The 13,464-nt window shown below is 36.7% G+C and overlaps 1 protein-coding gene across 1 annotated transcript in view; it reads right to left on the bottom strand.

Annotated features, from left to right (window-relative positions):
• The window catches only part of PCDH15 (protocadherin related 15), an 857,865-nt gene that overhangs the window by 404,928 nt on the left and 439,473 nt on the right, over positions 1-13,464 (bottom strand). Inside the window, 1 exon segment of the mRNA XM_021073535.1 lies at positions 7,107-7,217. Coding sequence (XP_020929194.1) covers positions 7,107-7,217 — 111 coding nt within the window.

Below are 13,464 nucleotides of genomic sequence, written 5' to 3'. Positions count from 1 at the left end.
GTCTACTTTGGCCAAACGGGATTAATTATACACTTGTATATGGGTTTGTACTTTAGTCAAAGCCACATTGCCAAAGTTTACACTAATAGTAGATATTTTTGTAATGTAGCTCATGATTTTGGAATGTTGTGGAAGCAATGTGGCTTATTTACTTCCAATGGAAATGAAATTTAAAATGACCCTTACATTCAGGAGTTGTTGGGTGTGATACTTTGACCTACAGCTTTAGCTATGATTAAGATGCTGGCACATCCTAAACTTGACTCTCTGGAAGCTAAGGGAAATCACCTTGCAGATATTTCCACAAGAAATGTAGCCTTTAAAGGAACTAACAGCAGCTAACCCCCTCTCATGGTCTAAAGGAATATTTCCCCTAATAGAAACTTAGAAAAAGTGGCTAGACAAGCTAATCATTGGCCTCAGAAAAGGAAAAATCAAATTGGAAATTCAACATTTTTGTTTATTTGATAAAAAGAGAAATCTCTTAGTATGGTCCAAATAACAATTCAGTCCTAACTCAAATTCCCACTCCTCACCACTGTATACGCATTGGTCTACTGAAAAAATGAGAACATCCATGAATCAACATACTGTTGTGGAAACATTAATAAGGCTGTAAGAATACCTACCTCACGGGTCCCACTTGTCCAAAATGCAACCCAAGGAAGACTGCCCATACCACTCCCAGACTTTTTAAACTGCCTAATGGACCATTCAAGGTTCCGTTCCCCAGTGTCATGGATATAAATGTGTTTGAGTCATGGTCTGTATGTTCTCACACTGGACTGATGCCTTCCCTTGCACACAAGCTATTGCCTCTTCTTGTAGCTAAAGTCTTTTTTGAAGAGATTTCCCCTACCTGGGTAACTCCTCTTGAACATTATAGTGATCGAGGAGCCAATTTCAATGGTGAGCTATTTCAACAAGTCTGTACTTTTTGGCCAGTTTTATAACACTTTCACTGTGCTTGCTACTTTCAATCCTCTGTCCTCTGGCTTTGCCAAACACATTAATGGCACTACTGAGAATCAATTGGCCAAATTTGTAAAGACCCTCCAAATGCCTTGGCCAAAAGCATTGCTGTTAGTCTATCTAAACTTGGATCCATCCTTTTTGAAACTCATAAAATTTGGGAAATTCACAAGAGGCTCATTGCCTTTTTGACACACAATTGACAAAAGGAGATTCTCAGTATTTCAACAGGGCAACTACTTCTATTAAAAATAACCATGTTTTGGAAGTTCCCATTGTGGTGCAGTGGGTTAATGATCAACTTTCTGGCACCAGTTTGATCCTTGGCCACGCAGTGGGTTAAAGATCCAATGTTGCCACCTTTGTAGAGTAGGTGCAGCTTCGGCTAGGATTTGACCTCTGGCCCAGGAACTCCCACATGCCACATGTGTGGCCAAAAAAGAAACAAACAAAAAACAAAACAAAACAAAACCAAAAAAAAACCGTGCTTTGGTAGGGAAATCTTTTCACAGTGTGCTTTCAGAAATGCATACCTTAAGCAACACACCTTGTAAGCTGGAGATTTATTCTATAGGGAAGCATACCTCCTGAAGAACTCTCTTCAGACTCACTAGATCAGGTACTGTTAACCAATACTGTGCTCTCAAATCCCAGGGAATAGGAGTTCCCATCATGGCGCAGTGGTTAACGAATCCGACTAGGAACCATGAGGTTGCGGGTTCGGTCCCTGCCCTTGCTCAGTAGGTTAACGATCTGGCGTTGCTGTCAGCTGTGGTGTAGGTTGCAGACGCGGCTCGGATCCCATGTTGCTGTGGCTCTGGTGTAGGCCGGTGGCTACAGCTCCGATTGGACCCCTAGCCTGGGAACCTCCATATGCCACGGGAGCGGCCCAAGAAATAGCTAAAAAGACAAAAAAAAAAAAAAAAAAAAAAAAATCCCAGGGAATAGACACTTGGACACCTAAAAAAAGCCTGGGATACTGAATAGACCTGAACATCATCTTGGGATCTAAAAGTAAAGATCTCCCAGAATTTATCAGACAATATCCAGTGAAACAGCTTTCCCAAGATATATGAACAGGCTTGTTGGAAGTTTGTCACCAACCTTTGATGATGACATATCACCTGAGATGATCTCCAATGTCTATGATCTTGATAAAAGATGGACTTTAGATAAAAAGTGCCTGAGAGTACTCCCTCCTATCCCTCCTGTTATTTGAATGTAACCTCCATAAGTTCCCAATCTGCGTGCTTCGCTTCAATGTGAGACACTACACCCAGTAAAGCTCCTTCCTGAAACCAAGGGTTGTAAAAAGCTGTTTAAACAGAAATCTTGACTCTTGGACACCTAAAAAAATGTAAAATAAATGGATAAATGAATAAATGGATAAATAAATAAACAAACAGAAACCTCAACTAAAGTCAGGAGACCAGATGGGGGTGCTCTCACACACCACAAGGATAGCAGAGCCCAAAAGAAAGAAGAAAGACTTCTTTCAAGTCAACAGTTGAGCCAATGAAAATGAACTCTGTTTATTATAGCCCTCCTAATTTATTTCCCCCTCTATAAAATCTCTTCATCCCTTGCTTTGGGGAACTTGCACATGACTCATGATAGTTGTAGACTCCAAATTGCAATTCTCTTCTTATCCCAAATAAACCCATTTTTGCTGGGGAAATAATTGGCAGTCTATTTATTTTAGGTCAAGAGACCCTGAAAGGGAAGAAGTAAAACAGTTATCGCTTGAGTTTAGACTTTTTCTGATATTGACAGCCATAAAGAGAAAAGACATAGCTAAGAAAGAAATAATATTATTTTATCCTAATATATATTTTTAAAATACAGTATGTTTTTATGAAGGACAGGAAATGTCTCTTCTCTAGATTTTTGATACTTGGGAAAATGCAGAATAACACTGCTACTGATAGGATAATTCAAAAATTAGTCTTGCTATAATCCTTAACTAAATGGAAACCTTTCTTTCTGACAATTATTTAAGGGCTCTTGAATACATAAGAGCCCTTAGTATTTTCCTCAGAATAATCAAAATATAAAAGGGAATTAGCTTTGAAGATATCTATGTATAGAGATGGATTTGATTTTTTTAATGATTTATGATAACATCAATATTGGAGTTTATGGTAAGAGAATATATCAGAAATCTCAACAAAAGGAAACCCTTCTCTTTTGTACTTAACCTCTCTGAAACCCTTAACTACTCTGAACTTTCTTTTCTAGATTTTTCTGCTCTTTTCCAGAATCTATCATTCTCTTTTGGACATTCATATTTAAAATAAACAATGTGGATAATAAGTTGCAAAAATTTTATAAAATACATGATGTTTTCTGTGGATCAACTCTTCTAATTTATTAAGAATAATAACGCAGGAGTTCCTGTTGTGGCTCAGTGGAAACGAATCCGATTAGGACCATGAGGTTGTGGGTTTGATCCCTGCCCCTGCTCAGTGGGTTAAGGATCTGGCATTGCCGTGAGTTGTGGTGTAGGTCACAGACATGGCTCGGATCTGGTGTTGCTGTGGCTCTGGTGCAGGCTGGCGGCTACAGCTCTGATTAGACCTCTAGCCTGGGAACCTCCATATGCCATGGGTGAGGCCCTAAAAGTTCAAAAGACAAAAAAAAAAAAAAAAAAAAAAAAAAAGAATAATAACATATTCATATAGATAGGAAGAAACCTCTCAACTACATGAAGTTTGAATAATTCATTTTGCAAATCAATCAAATCTTTGTACTCTAAGCAAAGCCAGGCCAAAGCTGAGTAACATTCGGTAATTATCAGACCTCTGGCATCTTAGAAACCATCTACTTTAAAGTCCAAATTGATTGTTCATATTTCAGCTCTCCTTATGACTCCAAGAGAATAAGTTTTTAATGTACATGGCTTACATTGCACTGTGGTTTACATCCCATCAATAAAATGATAAACAAACAAAGAAGAATATAAAAGAATAATTAGAAAGACATTTTAGATGTATAGACATCATTATTGCATATAAATATAAGGATATAAATTTAATAGATATTGATACATATGAAGCCATCAATGTTTAACAACCAGCTGAGATAAGAAGTCCTGACTTGTAGCATTTGTCACTTTTCCATACTGTCAATATCTTCCACCATGTCTACAAATGAGGTCAAGGTTGGGAAGAGATGCCCACAATCAGCCCTCAAGCAAGCATGAGCCAGCTTTCCAGCTCCAATAACCTACTCTCTTAAGTAAGTTATATATCTAAAATGTAGGAGCAACGGACCGTCCTCTTTATAAATTTTGAGGATGTGATGTGTTGTAACACTTTGGAAGATAACATGACATTGCTCACTAAGATGAAAAGTATATGTACGTATAAATGTATGTATATACATACATATACATGCACATACATATAGCCATGCATATATACAATTTTTCTCATAGTAGTTCATCTTTTAATTATTCTATTATTACACAGTAAAGTCCTTGTACTTAAGTGGTTTACGTAATACTGTAATGATAAGCATATTTTTGCTTACTAACTCGCTAATCCTCACAAGAACCCTATGTGGTGTGTTTCTTAATAGTCCCATTTTTTGCTTAGGAAACTGAAAGACAGAGTGTGCCCAAAGTCACACAGCAAGGAAATGGCAGAACTGGGATTTGAATCCAGGTAATATGGTTTTAGAACTCATGCTTTTACCACTACACTGTGCTCACTGCCTCTCATGAGGGTAATGAAAGTAGCTACCAATTCCATGTCAAAAGAACAACAAAGAACAACCCCCCCCCATATATAGTTGAATATATCATGATACATCCTAATTTTGGTATATTATACAACTTTTAAAAAGATATAATCTGAAAATATTTAAAAACATAAAAATCTTATAATTTCCTACATTTAGCATTCCATTTTGCACTGGATAATTTAAATTTGTATAAAAATTACTATTTTACACATAAATTCAAATTTCTTTCAATTTCTCACCAACTCCATTCCTTCCTTTCAGGGATTCATGTATACCTTTCTATTTCATAACGTTATCCTTGGGGTGCTAAATCTTATCACTTTCCCCAGTTACAAATAGTCTAGCAAACTGGATTCAAATTGTTCCAGATGTCTTTATAAATACTTTAAACTAGAAAGCAATTTGGACTTTTTTTTGCGTTTCATTTAAAAAAAATTCATTGTAAATAACACAATAAAATTAGCTTTCAGAAACATTCTCTAGCAATCTGACATTTCTGTTATTTTCATTAGAGATTCTGAGTTAGAAAGGAAAATTGTATCTTTTCTCCACATTTTCACTTACATGGAAAAAAAAAAAAAAGATTTCAGTGTTTTTGAGAAATTCTGAGCGGCCCTGCACAACAGACTTTATTTTTTCCTATATCCTCCATCTCTACTAGTCTCTATTACTGAACACCAAGACAATCCACATTGAATTGGGAAAAAAGAAACAAAACAAGAATGGAAGTTCAGAAATTTGGCATCAAAATTTAGGTTTCTGGAGTTCCCATTGTGGCGCAGTAATTAACAAATCCGACTAGGAACCATGAGGTTGTGGGTTCAATCCCTGCCCTTGCTCAGTGGGTTAATGATCCGGTGTTGCTGTGAGCTGTGGTGTAGGTTGCAGACGCGGCTTGGATCCCGCGTTGCTGTGGCTCTGGCGTAGGCTGGTGGCTACAGCTCCGATTCGACCCCTAGCCTGGGAACCTCCATATGCCGTGGGAGCGGCCCAAAGAAATAGCCAAAAAAAAAAAAAAAAAATTAGGTTTCTATCGATATCTACCTGTACATATATATGTATATATGTACACATAAATTACCTTTTTCCTGAAATATATCTAAGACAGATAAAACATGGCCTCTAAGTGATATCTTATTGCACATACGCTTGTTTAGAATAGCTGATGGAGCATAGTTTCCTTTTGCCACTCCCTCTTGTCTTTTTGTTCTGCTATAAAAATAAGATTATAATGCTTAAGGATTATAAAAGTATAGGTTGGTTTCAGGCTTCAGAGTCTAACCACCTTTTGAGAAGATGGTCTTGCTACCACTGTGGGACTTTTTCAATGTTAGATAGTATCTGTTGCCTGCCCTCTTAGCTAGCCCTGTTCTCTTTCCTAGCAAATTCTTTCTTTCTTCTTTTTTTTTTTTGTCATTGATGTGCTCAGCCCCAAGAGATACACCATACTTGCTTGTCATCCAGAGGTGATTGTCTCTTTCCCATTTACCACCTACAGACTCCCTTAACTTTCCTGTCTGCTATGCTGACTCATGTTCTCCTGTTCTGTAAGGGGATGCTGTGTGGGAAAGGACTCTGGGAAAGAGCCTCCTCCCAGATAAAAGGAGACAGAATCAACAAACATAAAAAGTCCTAGATTTACCACCCTTACACTTAGATTTGAATTACAGTTGTGATGCTTATGGCTCTGTCATTCACTGCAGATAAGGCATTGGAAAAACAACAAAATTTCAGAGAAGGACAGAGATTAAAGATAGAAGGAAACTGAGTCCTTGGTGATAACTGCCAAAATAACCCTTGAACCACATAAATCTAAGGATGTTATGAAAATAAAATCTATGCAAACAATCGTTTTTCAGGTTTTCTGTTACTGCTGTGTACATATGAGAGTTATGTGCATAACAGCTTATATGTAGTGAGCAGCTACTCAATGATAAATGCTATAAATGATTTAGTAAATGATTCAACAGTTCTCTGCCTTTAGTGTACTATGGAGTGCCCTGGGAAGCAAAAATACAGGTAATTCCACTTCTACCTTCTGAAATTTTTATTCAGAGGGTCTGAAGTTGGGTCTGGGTCCAAGAATCTGCATTTTTAATACACTCGCAAGGTGATTCTACTGCAGTTGTTCAGTGCATCATGCTTTGAGAAACAGTTCAGTATGATATAGAAACAAATTATGAAAGAGTGTATATGAGAGAAAAGACAAACACAGTGAGTGGAAATAATCTTCCCATGCCATTCCATCCCATTCCCCATCTAGAAGAAAATTATATACAAATTACCCTGAGGGAGGGTTACCCTGTTGAGGCTGCAAATTACACTGGATGAGTTCTTTGCTTCATAAATTCAAATTCAAAGGAGGAAAGTAAGAAAAATTGAGCACTCACATTCGCTTGGATGATGACAAAGTAGCGAGTCTTATCTTCATAGTTGAGTCTCTTTCTTAACACTATATTTCCAGTCAACATGAGGGGAATTTCAAAGGTGTCGTTGGATGTCTGCAAATGGGTAAAGATACACATTTGACATCATTTAAACATTAGATGAATTAGAGAATCTGATATTGCAGTTTAGTCTCCTTGAAAGTTACAGACAACACACTTATTATCTGAAAATAGAAAGTGAGTATAAGCTTCAGATTTAATATTCTTACTTCGGAAAACTTGTCATTCTGAGACTATTTTATCAATCTTCGAAATGACACTAAAACACAAGAGTGATGTCTTTTTAAGGATAAGAGACAGGTCTTATAAATTATATTCTCTTGAGGTGTGACTACACTATCTTACAGTGAGTGCTGCTTAAAGCCTTCCAGCACTTTAGAGATTGCTCTTAGGATCTGCATGCTACCAAAAAGAAACTCAATCTCTGTCAAGATAGGAGATTTATCTAATGGGCAACAATTTTGAGGCTTGGGAGAACAAAAACAAAACAAACAAACAAAAACCAACCTACAACACCTTCTTTTTCACAAAAACACAGTGCACAGTGTTTTAAGTTAATAGTAATATCTAATACTTGAAAATACTGAGAATACAGAATGACAATCAATGTAAAAAAGGGATATTATATAGATATCACAAATTGCAACATTTGAATCCATTGATGATTTAAAAAAATGTTGAAAAGATAATACGGTAACTGGAAAGATTTTCAGGTATCTGGACTTTGATTTAGAAGTTTTCCAGGACTGTTGATGGATAACCCTAATAATATATGAAAAAATGTAACAAGAAACATTTCCTGGGTACTATTATTAAAAGTGATAAAATAGTCTCTCAATAACTACAACAAATTAGTTTTACTTTTAGCATTAGAAATGTTTTAGTTGATTATTTTATGTGGTGGTGGTTGTGCATGTGATTGTGGACACCAGATGAAATACTTGTTTTGGATCTATGTTAGATTATTTCAGAAAAAAAGGAGAAGGAGGAAGAGGAGAAGGAGGAGGAGGGAGGAGAGAAGAGGGGTGGAGAAGGCGGAGGGGGAAAGACAAAGCAAAAGGGAAGTGGAAGGAGAAGAAGGGGAAAGAAGAAGGTAAGAAAGAAAAAGAAAGAGAGAGAGAAAATACGTGTGTGTGTGTGTACACACCCTCAACTGATAAAAGGAGAGTTACTTAGGAACTGAGATTTAATTAGAAAACAGCTGACTCAAATCCTCATTTCAGGTTTATTCAGGGGAACATGGGCAAAATAACCTTCAATATCTAGAGCTGCAATCTCTTGATCTCCATCTTTCTCTCCCTTCTTTGACCTCCTCTCTTTCTGGTACACACATACACACTCAAGAGTACAAAGTTGATAGATATTTTTTAATGATTTATGCTGTGCTCCTTGGCTTTTGAGGTATTTCTTGGATACGATCATTTAAAAAGTAACATTTTAAAATGTAAATATAGCAAATGTACCATGAAGGATATTTAAAATTAAAAGCAGGCACTTGACATTTTCCCTAAATTTTTGCTTATTTAAACATTATTTACATCTATGAGTGGGAATCTCAACTATGCCAGGGAGTGTAAAAATGGCTTTAATCTAAATGTCTAAGTTAATTATGGGGAAAACCTTAGTTAATGGTTGCCATTTACACTGGAAAACACAACTCGATATGTTGTTAAAGGGTTGTTAACTTTCCGAGACTCAATAACTGTAGAGACACATCAATTTTAGGCATATTTATAAAAGATATGGTAGGTTGCTTACCAATAAGTAACCTCATTTTGGACTCAGTTCCAAATGAGTTCAGGTAACTGGTGGCTTTGTGCTGGAGGGGAGGCTATGGCCATAAATGGGGTGAGTTTCGATAAATCTAATCTAACCATGGAAATTCCACTCTCATTACCAGTGATTGTTTTAGAAATGTAAACGAGATCTAATTCTAGATAATCTGAGTAATTTTTCTTAGTTGTAAAGAGAGACAGGAAAAAATGTTCCTTTTTCTGCTTATAGATGCTTCTGTAAGGATATTATACCTGGAACTTTCAGCAGCCATTTTGGAACTACTGATGGAATTAATCTCAAAGCTAACAAAATGCTGAAGATGGAAGAGGACAAAATGGAAAGAACCTGGATCTGTGTTGTCTCTGAGTTGCTTAACAAATCCTGCTACACCCCCTTCTCTGAACAACCGGATATGAGAGGTAATACATGGCATTGTTGGCTAAGCCTCTTTAAATTCAGTTTTCTATTATTTGCTGCTGATAGCACTTTGATATGTGATTATCTCCTATCTACATGCCCTCATCCTGTAGTCCCCCTCTTTTCCCCATATATGTAATGACTCAACCTATTATAACTGCATTTTCCGAAGAAGATAAACTTCACCAAATGAAAATTTCCACAGAACACATGATGGCAAATTCTTATCTTTCTCTGCTAAGATTTTTTTCTTTCCCTTTCTTTTAACAATATAACTAGATCAAAGTATTACAGATAGTCTTACTTTGTACTACCATGAAGGAACAAAAAAATAGTATTTTATGATAATCGTGATGACCATAGTACAACTTCCTCTAGTTCACTGTATAGCAGATGTTAATGATATTTACTGAATTATTTTTGTCTAAATATATCAATCAAGGAAGGATTTGAGAATAAAACCCTCAAATTAATAGGTTAACATAAGATTTTTTTTTTTTTCTTACCCACTCAACATGTCTGCATTAATACATGTCAGCAAGGGGGCTCTGTTAATGTTTCATTTTGGGATAATGGACTTTTCACCTCAACATGTTTCCCTCCAATCACTGCAGCAGTGGGACAGGAAATGGTGACTTGCACTTAATTCTTTAAGCTCATATCTCATTAGTCAAAGTAAGTAATTTCCTCCAAAACAGACAAGTTCACTTCTGTTATGTCTCCAAAGAGGAAAAAACAAAGATTTAGAAAATAGCACAAATGCTTTTGCTTTAAATTTGGTTAATCGGTTCAGCAGTTCTTCATTCCCATATGTGTTCCTCTTTATTTTAGATAAAATTCAATGAAAAGAATGGCAAAAAAAGAGAAAAGCTCAATTTGAACTCTTCTGATTTTGTTCATAGGTTAAATAAGTGCTTTGTTTCAGTGAAGAGTTTACAACATTTGACAATTCAAATTGTTTTATTTTATTCATGTATGTATTTATTTATTTATTTGCTCTTTAGGGCTGCAATCACAGCATATGAAGGTTCCCAGGCTAGGCGTGGAATTGGAGCAACAGCTGCCAGCCTACACCACAGCCACCTCAATGCTGGATCCTTAATCCACTGAGCAAGGCCACAACAGGTTCCTAGTCAGATTTGTTTCTGCTGCGCCACAACAGGAACTCCCCAAAGTGTTTTATTTTAGATAGTAAAAATGTCTGATTCTTCCCTATTCCTTGTCCCTAGTATAACTGTTCATCCACATTATAAAGAAAATATGAGTAAAAAAGATCCTAATTATTCAAATAAGCATTTTCAATTTACCTGCTATTAAGACCAGACAAGAACCTTCATTTTCTCTCTTTTGTTTAAGTTTGTGGGGGGAAAAAACAACACAAAAACTCAAAAGTGCTTTTCCAAAGTAGGTCAGCTTATGACATCCAAAATGATGATAATAATGCTTAATATTATGGTAGATGTAAGAGATTCTTAAGGGAACCCTCTATCTATCCCCACTTGCTGATAAGCAACTCATACCTTGATGTCATCTGCCCCTCTTGAATGGGAACAGGACCTCTAACTTGATTCTGACCAATAGGATATGGTGCAGGTGACAAACTGCCAATCTTGTTATTGCCTTGTGTCATGTAAGTCTCCATCTTGCTAACAGACTAGCTCTAGATACTCTCCTTGCAGGCTTGAGGAAGTAAGTAGACAAGGAGCTAAGGATGGTTTCTAAGAGTTGAAAGCAGCCTCCAGCCAACAGTAGGGAATAAGTGAATTCTTCAATCACTTGTGACAGCCTACACAGCTTGATTAAGCTGTGCCCAGACACCTAAGCCACAGAAACTGAACAAAAATTAGACTGTTTTGTTTTAAACCACTACCTTTTTGATATAACAGCAGATAACTAATCATTGTGCTAGTTACTAAGACTTGTCTAAAGGACTGGTGATGACATATAGTGCTGATACTTGATGACTACTACATTGTTGAACCTTCAACTTAATAATTTTCGGTGACATTATATTATTTCTCTGATATTTAGGAAAACATTGACAAGAAGGTATCTTCACCAATGTTCTTCTGATAGAATAATCTTCTTTTTCAATGGAGAGAGATAAATACACCCTCAATACTTTCTGCAATCCTCCCTTTCTTATAGAGAAAACAGCCTGAAGTTGATTTGAAATGTCAGCATTTCTGGTTACAAACTAGTGCTGGTGGCAAACTAGCTGACAGTTTTTCACTGCAGATATTCAGTCATGAAGGAAATATATGTACATTCTTTTTTTTTTTTTTTTTTTTTTAGCTGTTAAAACTTTGAAATGTTTCTATCATTGTTGCTATTGCCTAATATTTAGGAAAGTCCTAAACATTGTTTAGAAGCAAAAATGATTAGAGTTCCCATTGTGGCTCAGTGGAAACAAATCCGACTAGGAACCATGAGGTTGCAAGGTTCAATCCCTGGCTCTGCTCAGTGGGTTAAGGATTTGGTGTTGCCCTGAGCTGTGGTGCAGGTAGCAGATGCGGCTCGGATCTGGCATTGCTGTGGCTACGGTGCAGGCCAGCAGCTGTAGCTCTGATTCAACCCCTAGCCTGGGAACCTCCATATGCTGCAGATGCAGCCCTAAAACACCCCCCCAAAAAACAGGTTAAGAATACTAGTCTCCTAAAGATATATGGATAAAAGAAACTCATTGGGAATGGATTGTTCTGTTTCTATATGGCTGATTAGTACCCACTTGACTAAATCTTTCCACAAGTAACACCTATAAACACTGGACAAAATACAATAAAACAAACAAACAAAAATATCTGACATCTCTGGAGAGATAACAAAAGCAGGCATGTTCTAGAGGAGATTAGACCCTTCAGAGAAAAGATAGCACAAATGAGTTTCATATTTTATGATAGCTGGCCTGAGGGAAGACTGAATTTAGCACTTCAAGGGGGTAGTTAAAACTCTGATAGAAAGCCTGAAGTCTTTCTGACCTTTAGGAATAGATTTTGGGAAAACCAAAGCCAATAGAAACTGGGGTGGGGGTGGCGGGAGCAGATATTGTAAAGGAGAAAATCAGAAAGGGAGAGGAAAAAAATTCCATTTATATACTATGTCCAGATCAACTCTAGTTGGTCTGAACCACACTTGCACAGAGAAGACTACAAGCAGATCAAATAAGGAAAAAATATATACTGAATTGAGATTTGAATTGCACCCAAGAGAAAGAGTTTTCAGTTTGAGTGCAACCAAGCTCTCTGATAAAAACAGACACACACATCTCCTCAGAGGTGTGTAACAGAATCAAAAGTTGCTCCACAATACAATAGTCACGATATCCAGCACTGAGTCCAATATAATTTGACATATGTTGAACCAGAAAGTGTGATCCTTTTTCAAAAGGAAAGAACGTCAGCAGAAGTCCAAAATTAGGACAGCCAGACAAGGGTTTTTAAAGCAGTTATCATAATGATGCCTGCTCTTAAAGGCTTAAAAAGACCACGCTCTCTATAAATGAAAAGATGAAAAATCGCAGCAAAAAATATACACTATAAAAAATATAAAAAATATGGAAAATTTATACCTGAAGATTATACCATCTGAAATTTAAAGAATAATAAATAAAAAAGACAATTAGAAGGTGAATAAGTTTATAAACTAAACCAATTTAAAATAAACTTTGAACTTGTCTTTAAAGCACAATAAAGATTAAGTTACCTTTCAAAAAAAAGGCAATTGATACACTGGATAGGATTAAGAATAGAATAGAGATGGCAGAGGACACAGTGACTTTGAATATAGATCAATAGAAAATTTATGGAAGTTCCCATCGTGGCTCAGTGGTTAACTAATCCGACTGGGAACCATGAGGTTGTGGGTTCGATCCCTGGCCTTGCTCAATGGGTTAAGGATCCGATGTTGCCGTGAGCTGTGGTGTATGTAGGTTGCAGATGCAGCTCGGATCCTGCATTGCTGTGGCTCTGGCATAGGCCGGTAGCTACAGCTCTGATTAGACCCCTAGCCTGGGAACCTCCATATGCCACAGGAGTGGCCATAGAAAAGGCAAAAAGACAAAATAAATAAATAAATAAATAGAAAATTTGTGATCAAGTTATTAAAATAT

This window comes from Sus scrofa, chromosome 14, assembly GCF_000003025.6.
Source record: "Sus scrofa isolate TJ Tabasco breed Duroc chromosome 14, Sscrofa11.1, whole genome shotgun sequence".
Taxonomy (NCBI): Eukaryota; Metazoa; Chordata; class Mammalia; order Artiodactyla; family Suidae; genus Sus; species Sus scrofa.
This window is presented reverse-complemented; position numbering and strand designations above follow the sequence as displayed.